The sequence below is a fragment of the Oncorhynchus gorbuscha genome, linkage group LG23, assembly GCF_021184085.1.
Source record: "Oncorhynchus gorbuscha isolate QuinsamMale2020 ecotype Even-year linkage group LG23, OgorEven_v1.0, whole genome shotgun sequence".
Taxonomy (NCBI): Eukaryota; Metazoa; Chordata; class Actinopteri; order Salmoniformes; family Salmonidae; genus Oncorhynchus; species Oncorhynchus gorbuscha.
The window spans coordinates 18,348,471-18,369,054 of record NC_060195.1 but is presented as its reverse complement, the minus strand read 5'-3'; the positions used below and the strand labels follow the sequence as shown (position 1 = coordinate 18,369,054).

The following is a 20,584-nucleotide window of genomic DNA, read 5'->3' as shown; positions in this document are numbered from 1 at the left end:
GCAATACTTGCAGTTAGCCACGGATTCCTACAAACCACTCATTGTTGAATTTGCGATTTCTAACTTGTTGTGTAATGTTTATGTCCAATGGCCGATGAGCACCGATACGTTTTATCTATAATTTCTCTTCATTATTAAAAGTTTATATTTGACAAGGATTTAAAAGGATTTGCCAGTAGATTGTCAATTTGATTCATGATGATGACTGCTAGCTAAGATTTTGAATGTATGATGTTGACATGATCAGTCCAATCAAAGCTACTGTAGATATAAAGTGACTTGATGTCATTTTATCTGTGACCAATGACCTTGAGCCTACTTGGATGGGCACTTATAATGTAATCCGATGGCAGTACCCAAGGGGCTTGAATTTTCGAGCTCTACCCTTAGATTTGGCAGTGACGTAGTCTCCCCATGAGTGACAAAACACTGAGACAATCACGGCGCACCTAGAGAGGATTACCAACCCCTGCCCTCCGTATTTCCACTGGCTGACCCACCACCACAGAAAGCCCTGAGCTAGGCTGAAACACCTGCATTTTGGAGCTGCCTTACTCAAGAAAGCAAAAAAGAGACCATGTTTGTATGCAGCTTTATTAACTCAAGGATTTTATATATATATTTTTTACATTGTTTGCAAACTGATGTGACGTACTAATATCAAAATAACATGCAAAACAGGCAACTGTCCCACCACATTTTGTTTGCAAGAAATATAATGTTCAAAACAGATGGGGCTCTGCCCTGAATGGCGGGTCGCCACTGTCCCTGACCTAGGCCCTTCTCCCCAGATTGCTCAGTTTGTCTGGGTGGTCAGCTCCAGGACGAGTCTTGGTGGTTCCAAACTTCTTCCATTTAAGAATGATGGAGGACACTGTGTTCTTGGGGACCTTCAATTCTGCAGAATTTTTTGACCTCATGGCTTGGTGTTTGCCTTTTCAAATCATATCCAATCAATTGACATTACCACAGGTGGACTCTAATCAAGTTGTAGAAACAGCTCAAGGATGATCAATGGAAACAGGATGCACCTGAGCTCTATTTCGAGTTTCATATCAAAGGGTCTGAATGGTTATGTAAATAAGCCATTTTTATAGGTTTATACATTTGCAAAAATATTCTAGAAAACTGTTTTTGCTTTCACATTATGGGGTATTGTGTGTAGATTTATGAGGAAATGTTTTTATTTAATCCATTTTAGAATAAGGCTGTAACATAACAAAATGTGGAAAAAGTAAATAGGTCTGAATACTTTCCGAATGCACTGTACAACTGAAGACATGAATCATGCTAACATGACATAACATAAATCATGCTAACATGACATAACATAAATCATGCTAACATGACATCACATTAATCATGCTAACATGACATCACATGCCTTGAATCTGTTCTACCTCGCCCAGAAACCTGCTCCTTTTACGATCTGTTCCGAACATACTAGACGACCAGTTCTTATAGCCTTTAGCCGTACCCTTATCCTACTCCTCCTCTGTTCCTCTAGAGATGTGGAGGTTAATCCAGGCCCTGCAGTGCCTAGCTCCACTCCTATTCCCCAGGCACTCTCATTTGTTGACTTCTGCATGTTCTGTTTCTGTTTCATGCATGTTAACATTAGAAGCCTCCTCCCTAAGTTTGTTTTATTCACTGCTTTATCACACTCCGCCAACCCGGATGTCCTAGCCATGTCTGAATCCTGGCTTAGGAAGGCCACCAAAAACACTGAAATTTCCATCCCTAACTATAACATTTTCAGACAAGATAGAACTGCCAAAGGGGGAGGAGTTGTAATCTACTGCAGATATAGCCTGCAGAGTTCTGTCTTACTATCCAGGTCTGTGCTCAAACAATTTGAGCTTTCACTTTTAAAAAGCCACCTTTCCAGAAACAAGTCTCTCACCGTTGCCGCTTGCTACAGACCACCTTCTGCCCCCAGCTGTGCCCTGGACACCATATGTGAATTGATTGGCCCCCATCTATCTTCAGAGCTCGTGCTGTTCGGTGACCTAAACTGGGACATGCTTAACACCCCAGCCATCCTACAATCTAGTCTTGATGCCCTCAATCTCACACAAATGATCAATGAACCTACCAGGTACAACCCCAAACCCTTAAACACGGGCACCCTCATAGATATGATCCTAACCAACCCTCCCTCCAAATACACCTCTGCTGTCTTCAACAAGGATCTCAGCGATCACTGCCTCATTGCCTGCATCCGTGACCACCCGTCATAACTGTCAAATGCTCCCTAAAACACTTCAGCGAGCAGGCCTTTCTAGTCAACCTGGCCCGGGTGTCCTGGAAGGATATTGACCTCAAAGTGCTTTCCTCATCATCTTAAATAAGCATGCATCATTCAAAAAAATGTAGAACCAGGAACAGATATAGCCCTTGGTTCCCTCCAGAACTGACTGCCCTTGACCAGCACAAAAACATCCTGTGGCATACTGCATTAGCATCGAATAGCCCCCGCGATATGCAACTTTTCAGGGAAGTTAGGAACCAATATACACAGGCAGTTAGGAAAGCAAAGGCTAGCTTTTTCAAACAGAAATTTGCATCCTGCAGCACAAACTCAAAAAATGTATGGGACACTAAAGTCCATGGAGAATAAAAGCACCTCCTCCCAGCTGCCCACTGCACTGAGGCTAGTAAACACTGTCAACACTGATAAATCCACGATAATTGAGAATTTCAATAATTAATTTTCTATGGCTGGCCACGCTTTCCACCTGGCCACCCCTACCCTGTCAACAGCCCTGCACCCCCCACAGCAACTTGTCCAAGCCTCCCCCATTTCTCCTTCACCCAAATCCAGATAGCTGATGGTCTGAAAGAGCTGCAAAATCTGGACCCCTACAAATCAGCCGGGCTAGACAATCTGGACCCTTTCTTCCTAAAATTATCCACCGAAATTGTTGCAACCCCTATTACTAGCCTGTTCAACCTCTATTTCGTATTGTCTGAGATCCTGAAAGATTGGAAAGCTGCCACGGTCATCCTCCTCTTCAAAGGGGGAGACACTCTGGACCTAAACTGGTACAGACCTATGTCTATCCTACCCTGCCTTTCTAAGGGCTTCGAAAGCCAATTTAACAAACAGATCACTGACCATTTTGAATCCCACCGTACCTTCTCCGCTATGCAATCTGGTTTCCGAGCTGGTCATGGGTGCACCTCAGCCACGCTCAAGGTCCTAAATAATATCATAACAGCCATCGATAAGAGACAATACTGTGCAGCTGTATTCATCGACCTGGCCAAGGCTTTCGACTCTGTCAATCACCACATTCTTATCGGCAGACTCAACAGCCTTGGTTTGCCAAATGACTGCCTCGCCTGGTTCACAAACCACTTCTCAGACAGAGTTCAGTGTGTCAAATTCGAGGACCTGTTGTTCGGACCTCTGGCAGTCTCTATGGGGGTGCCACAGGGTTAAATTCTCGGGCCGACTATTTTCTCTGTATACACCAATGATGTCGCTCTTGCTGCTATTAATTCTCTGATCCACCTCTACCCAGATGACAGCATTCTGTATACTTCTGGTCCTTCTTTGGGCACTGTATTAACTAACCAACAGATGAGCTTCAATGCCATACAACTCTCCTTCCGTGGCCTACAACTGTTCTTAAATGCAAGTAAAACTAAATGCATGCTCTTCAATCGATCGCTGCACATACCTGCCCACCCGTCCAGCATCACTACGCTGGACGGTTCTGACTTAGAATATGTGGACAACTACAAATACTTAGGTGTCTGGACTCTCCTTCCAGACACACATTAAGCATCTCCAATCCAAAATTACATCTAGAATTGGCTTCCTATTTCACAACAAAGCATCCTTCACTCATGCTGCCAAACATACCCTCGTAAAACTGACTATCCTGTCGATCCTTGACATCAGCGATGTCATTTACAAAATAGCCTCCATCACTCTACTCAGCAAATTAGATGCAGTCTATCACAGTGCCATTTTGTCACCAAAGCCCCATATACTACCCACCACTGCGACCTGTATGCTCTCATTGGCTGGCCCTCGCTTCATATTCGTCGCCAAACCCCCTGGCTCCAGGTCATCAATAAGTCTTTGCTAGGTAAAGCCCCACCTTATCTCAGGTCACTGGTCACAATAGCAGCACCCACCCGTAGCATGAGCTCCAGCAGGTATATTTCACTGGTCACTCCCAAAGCTAATTCCCCTTTGGCCGCCTTTCCTTCCAGTTTTCTGCTGCCAATGACTGGAACGAATTGCAAAAATCACTGAAGCTGGAGACTCATATCTCCCTCACTAACTTTAAGCACCAGTTGTCAGAGCAGCTCACACTGCACATGTACATATCCCATCTGTAAATAGCCCATCCAACAGCCTCATCCCCATACTGTTATTCAGTTGTTTTTTCATTCTCCTTTGCACCCCAGTATCTCTACTTGCACATTCATCTTCTGCACATCTATCACTCAAAGGTAAGGCATATATTATATCGCTATTTCTGACTTGCGTGTCGCAACTGCCTGGTTGAAATATGATTTGTCATGCATTTGTATGCAGGGCCTCAGATAATCGTATGGTTTGCTTTCGCCATAAAGCCTTTTTGAAATCTGACACCTTGGCTGTATTAACAAGAAGTTAAGCTTTATTTTGATGTATAACACATATTTTCAAGAATGTAAAATATTTTAATTTAGTATTTTTGAATTTCGTTCTCTGCAATATCACCGGATGTTGGCCTGGTGGGACGCTACTGTCCTACGTATGCGTAAGAAGTTAATTGCTAAACTGTAATTATTTTGCCACTATGGCCTATTTATTGCCTTACCTCCCCTATCTTACCTCATTTGCACACACTGTACATAGACTTTTTATATTGTGTTATTTATTGACTGTATGTTTGTTTACTCCATGTGTAACTCTGTGTTGTTGTTTGTGTTGCACTGCTTTGCTTTATCTTGACCAGCTCACTGTTGTAAATGAGAACTTGTTCGCAACTAGCCTACCTGGTTAAATAAAGGTGAAATAAAAAATAATAATAAGTCATGCTAACATGACAGCTCATAAATAATGCTGACATGACATTTCTCTGACAAGAATGGAAGAACACTGACAACACACACAGACACACATTCCCTTCAGCGTTTCCTCTTCTTTGTTTTGTTGTTAACTGCTACTTTAGTCTGTTTCTAACCAGATGGAAACATGGGACATGTCATATCTATAGGCAGGGATCACTGGGTATGTGAGTGCTGGTACTACTAATGCAGCAGGCCTAGAACACTTTATTATTAGAAACAATAAACACCTATTCATTCCATTTGTTTTCACATTGATGAATTGCCAATGGACTTTTACGTGGATAATGAGGGAGTCTAGACTGTCAGGGACAATCAATGCTAGCTTCTGTCTGGTCACACACACTGAGATGAAACCATGCATGTCACGTCAGGAGACTGTCGAGACTGTCGAGCTCAGTGTGTCACACAAAATATTGTTTTATCTGAAGGTTTTCTACCCGAGTGCATCACCGTGTGCCAAAGACTACAGGTATGAGGGTGACACCTTGCTTCCAATGCGAACCACACCAGGATCACAGACATCAGCTATGGAGTACAGCTTGGGAATAAACCAGTTAATTGAATTCTATAGAACAAACTGTATCGCTTTCAGAACCCTGAGGGTAAATCACTTGATGTGAGTCACAACAGTGTGATAATGGTTCTGCCAGCTCCACCCCATCCCTGCTGGATGCTGCATGTTCAGGCATGCTGAACACTACTTACATTACCTGCACCTCTCCCCCCTCGCTCTCTCTCACCCTCTCTTTCTTAACCTCCCTCTCGCCCACTAACCCTCTCTGTGTCTCTCCATCTCACCCTCTCTCCCACTAACCCTATCTGTGTCTCTCCATCTCACCCTCTCTCCCACTAACCCTCTCTGTGTCTCTCCATTTCACCCTCTCTCCCACTAACCCTCTCTGTGTCTTTCCATCTCACCCTCTCTCCCACTAACCCTCTCTGTGTCTCTCCATCTCACCCTCTCTCTCACTAACCCTCTCTGTGTCTCTCCATCTCACCCTCTCTCCCACTAACCCTCTCTGTGTCTCAATCTCACCCTCTCTCCCACTAACCCTCTCTGTGTCTCTCCATCTCACCCTCTCTCCCACTAACCCTCTCTGTGTCTCTCCATCTCACCCTCTCTCCCACTAACCCTCTCTGTGTCTCTCCATCTCACCCTCTCTCCCACTAACCCTCTCTGTGTCTCTCCATCTCACCCTCTCTCCCACTAACCCTCTCTGTGTCTCTCCATCTCACCCTCTCTTTCTCACCTTCTTTCTTTCAGTCAGTTCCAGTCTGCATCATTCAGCCTTAATGAAATTAAATGTCTGCCTCCAGAATTCCCCCATATGGTTACATAAAGTCTGTCTTTTCTCTGCTGGGAGACCACCCGCCCGCCCCCAGTCCCAGTCATTCCTCTGTGTTCTTGAGCCTGGATCACCCGCCCGCCCGCCCCCAGTCCCAGTCATTCCTCTGTGTTCTTGAGCCTGGATCACCCGCCTCCACCTCTCAGAGGAATTAAAGAATCCCAGAATCAACAGGAAATCTTTGACCAACCTTCTCCTGGGCCCCTTGACCTTTGAGCCCTTACATGTGTGAATCGCTGGGAAAGTTCTAGAAACAGAACTCCTCAATCATTTATTTATAGGCCTCATAAAGGAGTGGGATCATGCTCCCACAGAGATAAATCTTATAATGTAGTGATCTAATGATGAAATATATGATTATTAAACAACGCCACCCAACAGTGTATCGACCCCAAGGGACAAAGGGTGCTTAGCTATACACTGAGATAGGCCAGGTGAGGTGTTCATTTCAAAAGCAATTAAGACAGGATGTTATTGGGTATTGGCTTAAGATGTTTTCCAAGACATCCATAGGAATGTGACCCATGGATGTCGGACACTAGCTTGTTTCTACCTCGACATTGACCTAATTAGGCCTACATAAATTCAATCACAGCTAACCAAGAATCTTAATTTGGCTAAAGAGAGGTTTCTCCATCTCCCAACATGAGATTGGTCAATCAATCCTAACCACACTGTCAACTAAACACATCCTGTGTGTCAACTGTGGCATATTGGCCCCATCCAATGGTGAAAGTTAACTATTGCACACAATCACAGCTGTGGTCAATGATTAGGGCCAGTTGTACATGATCACAGCTGTAGTCTATGACTAGGGCCAGTTGTACATGATCACAGCTGTAGTCTATGACTAGGGCCAGTTGTACATGATCACAGCTGTAGTCTATGACTAGGGCCAGTTGTACATGATCACAGCTGTAGTCTATGACTAGGACCAGTTGTACATGATCACAGCTGTAGTCTATGACTAGGACCAGTTGTACATGATCACAGCTATAGTCTATGACTAGGACCAGTTGTACATGATCACAGCTGTAGTCTATGACTAGGACCAGTTGTACATGATCACAGCTATAGTCTATGACTAGGACCAGTTGTACATGATCACAGCTATAGTCTATGACTAGGGCCAGTTGTATATGATCACAGCTATAGTATATGACTAGGGCCAGTTGTACATGATCACAGCTATAGTCTATGACTAGGGCCAGTTGTACATGATCACAGCTATAGTCTATGACTAGGGCCAGTTGTACACGATCACAGCTGTAGTCTATGACTAGGGCCAGTTGTACACGATCACAGCTATAGTCTATGACTAGGGCCAGTTGTACATGATCACAGCTATAGTCTATGACTAGGGCCAGTTGTACATGATCACAGCTATAGTCTATGACTAGGGCCAGTTGTACATCACAGCTATAGTCTATGACTAGGGCCAGTTGTACATGATCACAGCTATAGTCTATGACTAGGGCCAGTTGTACATGATCACAGCTGTAGTCTATGACTAGGGCCAGTTGTATATGATCACAGCTGTAGTATATGAATAGGACCAGTTGTACATGATCACAGCTGTAGTATATGAATAGGACCAGTTGTACATGATCACAGCTGTAGTATATGAATAGGGCCAGTTGTACATGATCACAGCTGTAGTCTATGACTAGGACCAGTTGTATATGATCACAGCTGTAGTATATGAATAGGGCCAGTTGTACATGATCACAGCTGTAGTATATGAATAGGGCCAGTTGTACATGATCACAGCTGTAGTCTATGACTAGGACCAGTTGTATATGATCACAGCTGTAGTATATGAATAGGGCCAGTTGTATATGATCACAGCTGTAGTATATGAATAGGGCCAGTTGTATATGATCACAGCTGTAGTATATGAATAGGGCCAGTTGTATATGATCACAGCTGTAGTCTATGACTAGGACCAGTTGTATATGATCACAGCTGTAGTATATGAATAGGACCAGTTGTATATGATCACAGCTGTAGTATATGAATAGGGCCAGTTGTATATGATCACAGCTGTAGTATATGAATAGGGCCAGTTGTATATGATCACAGCTGTAGTCTATGACTAGGACCAGTTGTACATGATCACAGCTGTAGTATATGAATAGGACCAGTTGTACATGATCACAGCTGTAGTATATGAATAGGGCCAGTTGTACATGATCACAGCTGTAGTCTATGACTAGGACCAGTTGTATATGATCACAGCTGTAGTATATGAATAGGGCCAGTTGTACATGATCACAGCTGTAGTATATGAATAGGGCCAGTTGTACATGATCACAGCTGTAGTCTATGACTAGGACCAGTTGTATATGATCACAGCTGTAGTATATGAATAGGGCCAGTTGTATATGATCACAGCTGTAGTATATGAATAGGGCCAGTTGTATATGATCACAGCTGTAGTATATGAATAGGGCCAGTTGTATATGATCACAGCTGTAGTCTATGACTAGGACCAGTTGTATATGATCACAGCTGTAGTATATGAATAGGGCAAGTTGTATATGATCACAGCTGTAGTATATGACTAGGGCCAGTTGTATATGATCACAGCTGTAGTATATGACTAGGGCCAGTTGTATATGATCACAGCTGTAGTATATGACTAGGGCCAGTTGTATATGATCACAGCTGTAGTATATGACTAGGGCCAGTTGTATATGATCACAGCTGTAGTATATGACTAGGGCCAGTTGTATATGATCACAGCTGTAGTATATGAATAGGGCCAGTTGTACATGATCACAGCTGTAGTCTATGAATAGGGCCAGTTGTATATGATCACAGCTGTAGTCTATGAATAGGGCCAGTTGTTTTGGTTGGTTATTTGTTTTATTTTTATACCAGTGTTTTCACCATTATCCACTAGGTTTGCTGCAGGTAGAAAATCCTAGGAAATCCATCATTGTCTGGTTGTGTGTTCGGTGGGGAGGCTTCCTCTACTAATCTTAATTGCACAAAGCCGATTGTTTGGCAGGGGAAACTATTTGTAGACCAGTGATTCTATACCTAATTTAGCTCAAACTGATCCTCTCCAATGGACTCGGAAGTGGTAGATAAAAATGTGTAATTTAGGGAAGTTTAGGGTGGCAAGGGCAGGGTAGCCTAGTGGTTAGAGCAGTGGACTAGTAACCGGAAGGTTGCAAGTTCAAACCCCTGAGCTGACAAGGTCGTTCTGCCCCTGAACAGGCAGTTGACCAATTGTTCCTAGGCCGTCATTGAAAATAGGAATTTGTTCTTGCCTAGAATATAAACAATAAAACAGCATACTCCCCGCACCTGCTTTGGTAAAAAGCTGAGAGATGGGCCTGGAGGAATGTAACCTCTTAAATTCATAGAGTTGTGGATGCAAAGACGATGATATCAAAATTATAGTTTAATTTTAACCGTGTTTTGAGGCTATATATATATATATATATTTTTTTTTTACATTTACCTTACAAACTTATATTTGGGGTTCTGGTGGGGTATGAACTAAACTCATTAGGCATTTAAATTATATTGTTGAAGAATATTGGGTACTTATAAAAACTGCTGATTGACCCCTTTAAGGAGTAGAGTCAATGATAACAACCCGACCGGGTTTCGAACCCAAATCCTAATATCAAACCCACACATTAACCATTACGTCAAAAAAGTTGAACAGGGACTGCCTGTGTGAATGCAAATATAGAAGCTTGCTTTTCAAGCCTCAGTTCTTCACCATTAGATGTAAATAACGTCTAAACGCTATTTATCCTGGTCTAAAACGCCGATGTATGGGATGTAAACTGTGCATATTTGCTGATAAAATAGAAGGTTGTAACATGTAGTGAAATTAAATCAGCTGCTATACACCGGATACAAAGTTGCGCCGAGAAATTGTTACATTGACACTTTTCCGCGATAAACTGTAGTCTTTTTTTATTTTATTTTTTATTTTTAATATATTTTTATTAACAACAAATCAATACATAAAGCACATGAGGGAACACAAGCATACATAGATTACAAACAATGGACAATCGAGCTAGGGGGTACAATATCAAATTACAATTACACAAGGACCTTAAGGGACATGCATATACTTACAATTCTAACAGCTTTTTTATTAGTAGAACATTTAACCGTCTTAAAATACAGTTCAATTTATTTTTTGTAGGATACGAAAATGTGGTTTTCTGTTTGTAAATTTACATTTGTGTATATGAAATTTGGACAAAAGAATAATGAAATTAATTACATAAAAATGATTCCGCTTATTTCTATTGTATGTAAAGAATCCAAACAGTACATCTCTCCACAATAGTGTAAAATCTTCATAAATGTGTTCAATTATAAACCTACTGATCTCTTGCCACAGTTTTCTTACATGCATACAATGCCAAAAAAGATGTACAACTGTCTCTGGGTGGTCATTACAAAAGGAGCAATTTGAGTTGATGTTTTCCTTAAACTTCTTCATATAGTGGTTGGCAGGATAATATTTATGAATAATTTTAAAGGAAACTTCCTTAATTTTGTTAACAAGTAGGTATGTTTGTGGCAACATCCAAACTTTTTTCCAACAGATATTATCAATAAATCCATTCCAATAAGGCATGACATAAGGTATAGATACAACATCCTGCTGAATAAACTGTAGTCTTCTACAATTGTAAACTCACTCCATCAACGTCATTCACTGAGCTGCGGCGGCGCTTTCCAAAGTAGTTTGAGTAGTGTTTGTCAGAGACAGCAGAATGCGTGGGGGCGACATTCGAGTATTTTCGTAATCTCACACTGCAGGAATGTTAAACCCGTTAAACTCGGCCATTGGTGACGAGGACGTGGAGGCGGGGGCAAATTTGTTGAATGAAGGTTGCTTTCTGTGTTGACACCGTGATCCTGAAAGCCCCCGGCCGATAGATCCACATATTCCAATGTAAAATTAAACAAATGAAAGAGGAGGAGCCGAAACTCATTTATTTACAGATTAGGCTACACGATGTAGAGTAGAGACTCCGTGCACTCCGGAGCACGAGATTGGCGAGCAGCAGACGTTTTCCTAGGTTGATTTACATTTTGCACGGAGCAGGAAAGCAAGTTAAATATTTTCTGGCGTCATAATTTCCCCTAGAAATAGGCTACGGGGACATCTGATACCATGATAAATAATACGTGCCTGTCCTTTCACCATACAATCGATTTTATAGCGACAGTTCGGATACTGCTATTGGTGCAGTGACTTCACTTTGTCTACTATTCTTGGAAGAGCAGAGCAGAAAGAAACCGACTTCGTTTTTATTATAGACAATCCTTGTCAATCAGTAGGCTACTGTCGCCATCTGATGCATGAGCGATGCAGCCAGAACACAACAGTAACCCCTATACTAGACAGGATGAGGGGAGGATCAATGGGATAGGAGACAATCAGACCAAGGAGGAAGCATTGAGTGGCGAGCCGCCGACCGAACACTGTGATGAGGCTACTGCAGACTCTGAAATGGCGCACAACGGTGGTTCTCCCCAAGACCAGGAGAATCAGCACGCACAGGAGGACCAGGGACAGGACCTGGGAGATGGCGAATGCCAGATCCCACACGAGGACAGCACTATCCAGCTAATAGAGGCTGGATGTCTCGATAGTAAACCCGGCGTGTCCCCGAATTCCCAGTCTCAGTCCTCGGCACCAGGGCAGAGCCCCGGGTTCGTCCCACCCGAGGGCGGGTTCGGCTGGTTAGTTGTTTTCGCTGCTACCTGGTGTAATGGATCCATTTTCGGGATACAGAACTCTTTCGGTATCCTCCACATGATGCTGGTGGAAGACCACGCAGACCCCAATGACAAAACGTCGCAGTTTAAAGTAGGTGAGTCTGTCCTGTGACTGTTGCACCTGTTAAAATGAGCCTACTGATGATGAATTACTGTTGAAGGTAAAATAAACATAGCCAGAACCAGAAGCATGCTCAGCATTGTCTCAAGACGATATTGAAGTAAAACATAAAATAAAAAATGTCATTATTGATCATATCCATCTTTGCAGCTTCTACCCCCAAGCCATTTTTGCTTGTGATGAGAATTTAGGTGACTACTTCAGTCTCATCATCATTATCATCTGTTTGAAGACGTCAAGTTAATATATAGACTATACCTAGGCCATATAGCACCAGAGTTTCCTTGAATTAACTTTCTGATCACGGCTCTAATTCTGTCATATCTCTGGATAACATACTGTTCTCATGTTGTTGTCCTTATGTTCTCCTCATATTGTTAATGTATTTTCCACCTGACAAAGTCGCAAGTGTGTGTCACTAAAAGAAGCCCTCTGGTTGCCTGTCAGTTTTACCAAAGCCCCCTGTTGTATTGTGTCCTCCATATTCACCTCTAACCTGTTTAGAGCTTAATAGGCTTTTTTTCCCCATAACACACACATACAGCTCTTTTGCCTCACTACACCAGGGCCGTATGTACTCACAAAGCATCTCAGAGTAGGCATGCTGATCAAGGATCAGTTCCCATCCTGTCCATGTGATCTAATGCATTATGATCTACAGTATGAGGAACAACTCTTAGTGTATACAGGCCCTGATGCATGCCAGGGATGTGCAGTTAGTTTGTTTTTCTATAAATGATTCACAATGGGTGAGGAGGGAGGGAGGAAGGACAGACATTTTGGGATAGGTGAGGCTATAGTCTGTCCACGGCTCAGTTATCATTGAGCTGCAGCTCAGTTGGAGTTCATCAGTTTAGTAGCCACCATGACACCTTGAGTTGTCTCAACCACTTAAATTGTTAGGATGAAACATGTTTGTGGCTATAAAGAAATCCAATTGTCTTCTCTCTAACACTCTCAGTTCTCAGAATGGGTTTGATGTAGGCCTAGGTTCATTGTTAACTCCGTATACATTATTGGAATGGAAGTGTACACATGCACAGGTTTTCAACTGAAACTTTTAGGTCATTATCCACTGGAGAGTCCTTTCCTCGTTCCCAAAACAACAACCCCTGTGTAATCTGATGACAATTGTCAAGACCTCTCCCTCTCATTTTTTCCTTCGTTAAAACTTTTTAATGTTTGGGTCCATCCAGGATCCTGATTTCTAATCTTGAAAAAGGTGTCCACTGTTATCATATCAAAAGGGATTAGATTGGTGAGCTGCAGTCAGATCCCTAAGCAAGACTAGCTCGCCCCGGCAAACTTCGGTGCAGAAGGGGCTTATAGACTGCCTGGCACAGAATCACATTTCTCAGCTGAGCCCACCCTAAGTGCAGTGCCTAGGCCAGTACCCACTCCTAATACCTCTTCAGAGTGAGACATAAAGTAGAATTGACATTGATGCGAACTCTGTGAAATCAATGCCCATTGCCAAGATGGCGCTGGAGAAGAAGGCTGATGTTTTACCTGTTCCTATCCAATTGTGTGTTGGGTTCTTTGCATTGTTTGTATCTTATTTTTTTAAACTTATTTTGTATATAATGTTGCTGCGACCGTCTCTTATGACCGAAAATAACCTCTGGACATCAGAGCTGCGATTACTCTCCACGATCTGGAAGAATCCATTTTTCCTTTAACGAGTTCGACAAGGCCGACGTGAATGACATACTGTTTTCCCAGGAACAGGCCCAGAGCCACATCATTTGGGTGAAGAGAAGGCTGAGAAAAAGAGGCAGGAGGGCGGGCTGCCTTCTGAGAATTCATAGGCGATCAAATCAAACAAACCCCCACTTCCATTCTGCTAGAAAATCTTTGGAAAATAAAATTGATGACCGAAGGAACATTCAAAACTGTAATATCTTGTGCTTCACGGAGTCGTGGCTGAACGACGACATTATCAACATACAGTTGGTTATATACTGTATCAGCAGAATAGAACAGTGGCGTCTGGTAAGACAAGGGACGGCGGACTATGTATTGTTGTAAATAACAGCTGGTGCACAATATCTAAGAAAGTCTCAAAGTTTCGCCTGAGGTAGAGTATCTCATGATAAGCTGTAGACCACACAATCTACCTATAGTTTTCATCTGTATTTTTCATAGCTGTCTACATACAACCACAGACTGAGGCTGGCACTAAGACCGCACTCAATGAGCTGTATTCCGCCATAAGCAAACAAGAAAACACTCACCCAGAGGCGGTGCTCCTAGTGGCCGTGGACTTTACTGACAATACAATAGGCTATTGTACTGACGTTACCGCAGGCTACTGTACTGACGTTACCGTAGGCTACTGTACTGACGTTACCGTAGGCTACTGTACTGACGTTACCATAGGCTACTGTACTGATGTTACCGTAGGCTACTGTACTGACGTTACCATACTGACATTACAATATTCTACTGTTCTGACATTAACAGGCTACTGTACTGACATTACCATACTGCCGTTACCATAGGCTACTGTACTGACATTACCATACTGACGTTGCCGTAGGCTACTGTACTGACATTACCATACTGCCGTTACCATAGGCTACTGTACTGACATTACCATACTGACGTTGCCGTAGGCTACTGTACTGACATTACCATACTGACGTTGCCGTAGGCTACTTAACTGACGTTACCATAGCTATTGTACTGACGTTACCATAGGCTACTGTACTGACGTTACCATAGGCTACTGTACTAACGTTCCCATACTGACGTTACCATAGGCTACTGTACTAACGTTCCCATACTGACTTTACTATAGCCTACTGATGTTAACATAGCTAATGTACTGATGTTACCATACTGACATTACCATTGTCTACTGTACTGACATTACCATTGTCTACTGTACTGACATTACCATTGTCTACTCTACTGACATTACCATACTGATGTTACCATACTGACATTACCATAGGCATCTGTACTGACGTTACCATACTGACATTACCATAGGCAACTGTACTGACATTACCATAGGCAACTGTACTGACGATATCATACTGACATTACCATACTGACGTTACCATAGGCAACTGTACTGACATTACCATAGGCAACTGTACTGACGTTACCATACTGACATTACCATACTGACGTTACCATAGGCAACTGTACTGACATTGCCATAGGCAACTGTACTGACGTTACCATACTGACATTACCATACTGACGTTACCATAGGCTACTGTGTTGACGTTAACATACTGACGTTACCATAGGCTACTGTATTGACGTTACCGTAGGCTACTCTATTGACGTTACCGTAGGCTACTGTATTGACATTACCATACTGACGTTACCATAGGCAACTGTACTGACGTTAACATACTGACGTTACCATAGGCTACTGTACTGATGTTACCGTAGGCTACTGTATTGACATTACCATACTGACGTTACCATAGGGAACTGTACTGACGTTAACATACTGACGTTACCATACTGACGTTACCGTAGGCTACTGTACTGATGTTACCGTAGGCTACTGTACTGCCGTTCCCATACTGATGTTACCATAGGCTACTGTACTGATGTTACTGTAGGCTACTGTACTGACGTTACCATAGGCTATTGTACTGACGTTACCGTACTGACGTTACCATACTGACATTACCATACTGACGTTACCATAGGCAACTGTACTGACGTTACCATACTGACGTTACCATAGGCTACTGTACTGACGTTACCATACTGACGTTACCATAGGCTACTGTACTGACGTTACCATACTGACGTTACCATACTGACATTACCATACTGACGTTACCATAGGCAACTGTACTGACATTACCATAGGCTTCTATACTGACGTTACCATAGGCTACTGTACTTACATTACCATTCTGACGTTACCATAGGCTACTGTACTGACGTTACCATAGGCTACTGTACTAATGTTCCCATACTGACATTACCATACTGACGTTACCATAGGCAACTGTACTGACATTACCATAGGCAACTGTACTGACGTTACCATACTGACATTACCATACTGACGTTACCATAGGCAACTGTACTGACATTACCATAGGCAACTGTACTGACGTTACCATACTGACATTACCATACTGACATTACCATACTGACATTACCATACTGACATTACCATAGGCAACTGTACTGACATTACCATAGGCAACTGTACTGACGTTACCATAGGCAACTGTACTGACATTACCATAGGCAACTGTACTGACATTACCATAGGCTACTCTACTAACGTTCCCATACTGACGTTACCATAGGCTACTGTACTGACGTTACCATAGGCTACTGTACTAATGTTCCCATACTGACATTACCATAGGCAACTGTACTGACGTTACCATACTGACATTACCATACTGACGTTACCATAGGCAACTGTACTGACATTACCATAGGCAACTGTACTGACGTTACCATACTGACATTACCATACTGACATTACCATACTGACGTTACCATAGGCAACTGTACTGACGTTACCATACTGACGTTACCATAGGCAACTGTACTGACGTTACCATACTGACGTTACCATAGGCTACTGTATTGACGTTACCGTAGGCTACTCTATTGACGTTACCGTAGGCTACTGTATTAACATTACCATACTGACGTTACCATAGGCAACTGTATTGACGTTACCATACTGACGTTACCATAGGCAACTGTACTGACGTTACCATACTGACGTTACCATAGGCTACTGTATTGACGTTACCGTAGGCTACTCTATTGACGTTACCGTAGGCTACTGTATTGACATTACCATACTGACATTACCATAGGCAACTGTACTGACGTTACCATACTGACGTTACCATAGGCTACTGTATTGACATTACCATACTGACGTTACCATAGGCTACTGTACTGACGTTACCATACTGACGTTACCATAGGCTACTGTACTGACGTTACCGTAGGCTACTGTACTGACGTTCCCATACTGATGTTACCATAGGCTACTGTACTGATGTTACTGTAGGCTACTGTACTGACGTTACCATAGGCTACTGTACTGACGTTACCATAGGCTACTGTACTGACGTTACCATAGGCTACTGTACTGACGTTACCATACTGATGTTACCATACTGACATTACCATACTGACGTTACCATAGGCAACTGTACTGACATTACCATAGGCTTCTATACTGACGTTACCATAGGCTACTGTACTTACATTACCATTCTGACGTTACCATAGGCTACTCTACTAACGTTCCCATACTGACGTTACCATAGGCTACTGTACTGACGTTACCATACTGACGTTACCATAGGCTACTGTATTGACGTTACCGTAGGCTACTCTATTGACGTTACCGTAGGCTACTGTATTGACATTACCATACTGACATTACCATAGGCAACTGTACTGACGTTACCATACTGACGTTACCATAGGCTACTGTACTGACGTTACCATAGGCTACTGTACTAATGTTCCCATACTGACATTACCATAGGCAACTGTACTGACGTTACCATACTGACATTACCATACTGACGTTACCATAGGCAACTGTACTGACATTACCATAGGCAACTGTACTGACGTTACCATACTGACATTACCATACTGACATTACCATACTGACGTTACCATAGGCAACTGTACTGACGTTACCATACTGACGTTACCATAGGCAACTGTACTGACGTTACCATACTGACGTTACCATAGGCTACTGTATTGACGTTACCGTAGGCTACTCTATTGACGTTACCGTAGGCTACTGTATTGACATTACCATACTGACGTTACCATAGGCAACTGTATTGACGTTACCATACTGACGTTACCATAGGCAACTGTACTGACGTTACCATACTGACGTTACCATAGGCTACTGTATTGACGTTACCGTAGGCTACTCTATTGACGTTACCGTAGGCTACTGTATTGACATTACCATACTGACATTACCATAGGCAACTGTACTGACGTTACCATACTGACGTTACCATAGGCTACTGTATTGACATTACCATACTGACGTTACCATAGGCTACTGTACTGACGTTACCATACTGACGTTACCATAGGCTACTGTACTGACGTTACCGTAGGCTACTGTACTGACGTTCCCATACTGATGTTACCATAGGCTACTGTACTGATGTTACTGTAGGCTACTGTACTGACGTTACCATAGGCTACTGTACTGACGTTACCATAGGCTACTGTACTGACGTTACCATAGGCTACTGTACTGACGTTACCATACTGACGTTACCATACTGACATTACCATACTGACGTTACCATAGGCAACTGTACTGACATTACCATAGGCTTCTATACTGACGTTACCATAGGCTACTGTACTTACATTACCATTCTGACGTTACCATAGGCTACTGTACTAATGTTCCCATACTGACGTTACCATAGGCTACTGTACTAACGTTCCCATACTGACGTTACCATAGGCTACTGTACTGACGTTACCATAGGCTACTGTACTGACGTTACCATACTGACGTTACCATACTGACATTACCATACTGACGTTACCATACTGACATTACCATAGGCAACTGTACTGACATTACCATAGGCAACTGTACTGACGTTACCATACTGACATTACCATACTGACGTTACCATAGGCAACTGTACTGACCGTACCATAGGCAACTGTACTGACGTTACCATACTGACATTACCATGCTGAAGTTACCATAGGCAACTGTACTGACGTTATCATACTGACATTACCTTACTGACGTTACCATAGGCAACTTTACTGACATTACCATACTGATGTTACCATAGGCAACTGTACTGACGTTACCATAGGCAACTGTACTGACATTACCATAGGCAACTGTACTGACATTACCATAGGCAACTGTACTGACATTACCATACTGATGTTACCATAGGCAACTGTACTGACGTTACCAAAGGCAACTGTACTGACATTACCAATGGCAACTGTACTGACATTACCATAGGCAACTGTACTGACATTACCATACTGATGTTACCATAGGCAACTGTACTGACGTTACCATAGGCAACTGTACTGACATTACCATAGGCAACTGTACTGACGTTACCATACTGACATTACCATGCTGACGTTACCATAGGCAACTGTACTGACGTTATCATACTGACATTACCTTACTGACGTTACCATAGGCAACTTTACTGACATTACCATACTCATGTTACCATAGGCAACTGTACTGACATTACCATAGGCAACTGTACTGACATTACCATACTGATGTTACCATAGGCAACTGTACTGACGTTACCATAGGCAACTGTACTGACGTTACCATACTGACGTTACCATAGGCTACTGTATTGACGTTACCTTAGGCTACTGTATTGACATTACCATACTGACGTTACCATAGGCAACTGTACTGACGTTACCATACTGATGTTACCATAGGCAACTGTACTGACATTACCATAGGCAACTGTACTGACATTACCATACTAATGTTACCATAGGCAACTGTACTGACGTTACCATACTGACGTTACCATAGGCTACTGTATTGACGTTACCGTAGGCTACTCTATTGACGTTACCGTAGGCTACTGTGTTGACGTTACCATACTGACGTTACCATAGGCAACTGTACTGACGTTAACATACTGACGTTACCGTAGGCTACTCTATTGACGTTACCGTAGGATACTGTGTTGACGTTACCATACTGACGTTACCATAGGCTACTGTACTGATGTTACCATACTGACGTTACCATAGGCATCTGTACTGACGTTACCATAGGCTACTGTACTGACATTACCATAGGCTACTGTACTGACGTTACCATAGGCTACTGTACTGACGTTACCATACTGACGTTACCATACTGACGTTACCATACTGACGTTACCATACTGACATTACCATAGGCTACTGTACTGACGTTACCATACTGACGTTACCATAGGCTACTGTACTGACATTACCATACTGACGTTACCATAGGCTACTGTACTGACGTTACCATACTGACGTTACCATAGGCTACTGTACTGACGTTACCATATTGACGTTACCATAGGCTACTGTACTGACGTTACCATACTGACGTTACCATAGGCTACTGTACTGACGTTACCATACTGACGTTACCATACTGACGTTACCATACTGACGTTACCATACTGACATTACCATAGGCAACTGTACTGACGTTACCATACTGACGTTACCATAGGCTACTGTACTGACGTTACCATACTGACGTTACCAT

General features: G+C 42.7%; 1 protein-coding gene across 2 annotated transcripts in view; it reads left to right on the top strand.

Moving 5' to 3' along the window:
- Positions 1–11,283: 11,283 nt before the first annotated feature.
- LOC124010360 (monocarboxylate transporter 8-like) overlaps positions 11,284–20,584 on the top strand; it is a 31,758-nt gene continuing 22,457 nt past the window's right edge. The window contains exon 1 of one of the 2 annotated variants that reach the window (XM_046322724.1): positions 11,284–12,286. In XM_046322724.1, the coding sequence (XP_046178680.1) occupies positions 11,779–12,286 (508 nt within the window). In that variant the 5' untranslated portion in view covers positions 11,284–11,778. The remainder of the gene's footprint in view (positions 12,287–20,584) is intronic. The other variant, XM_046322725.1, reaches the window with a different exon arrangement.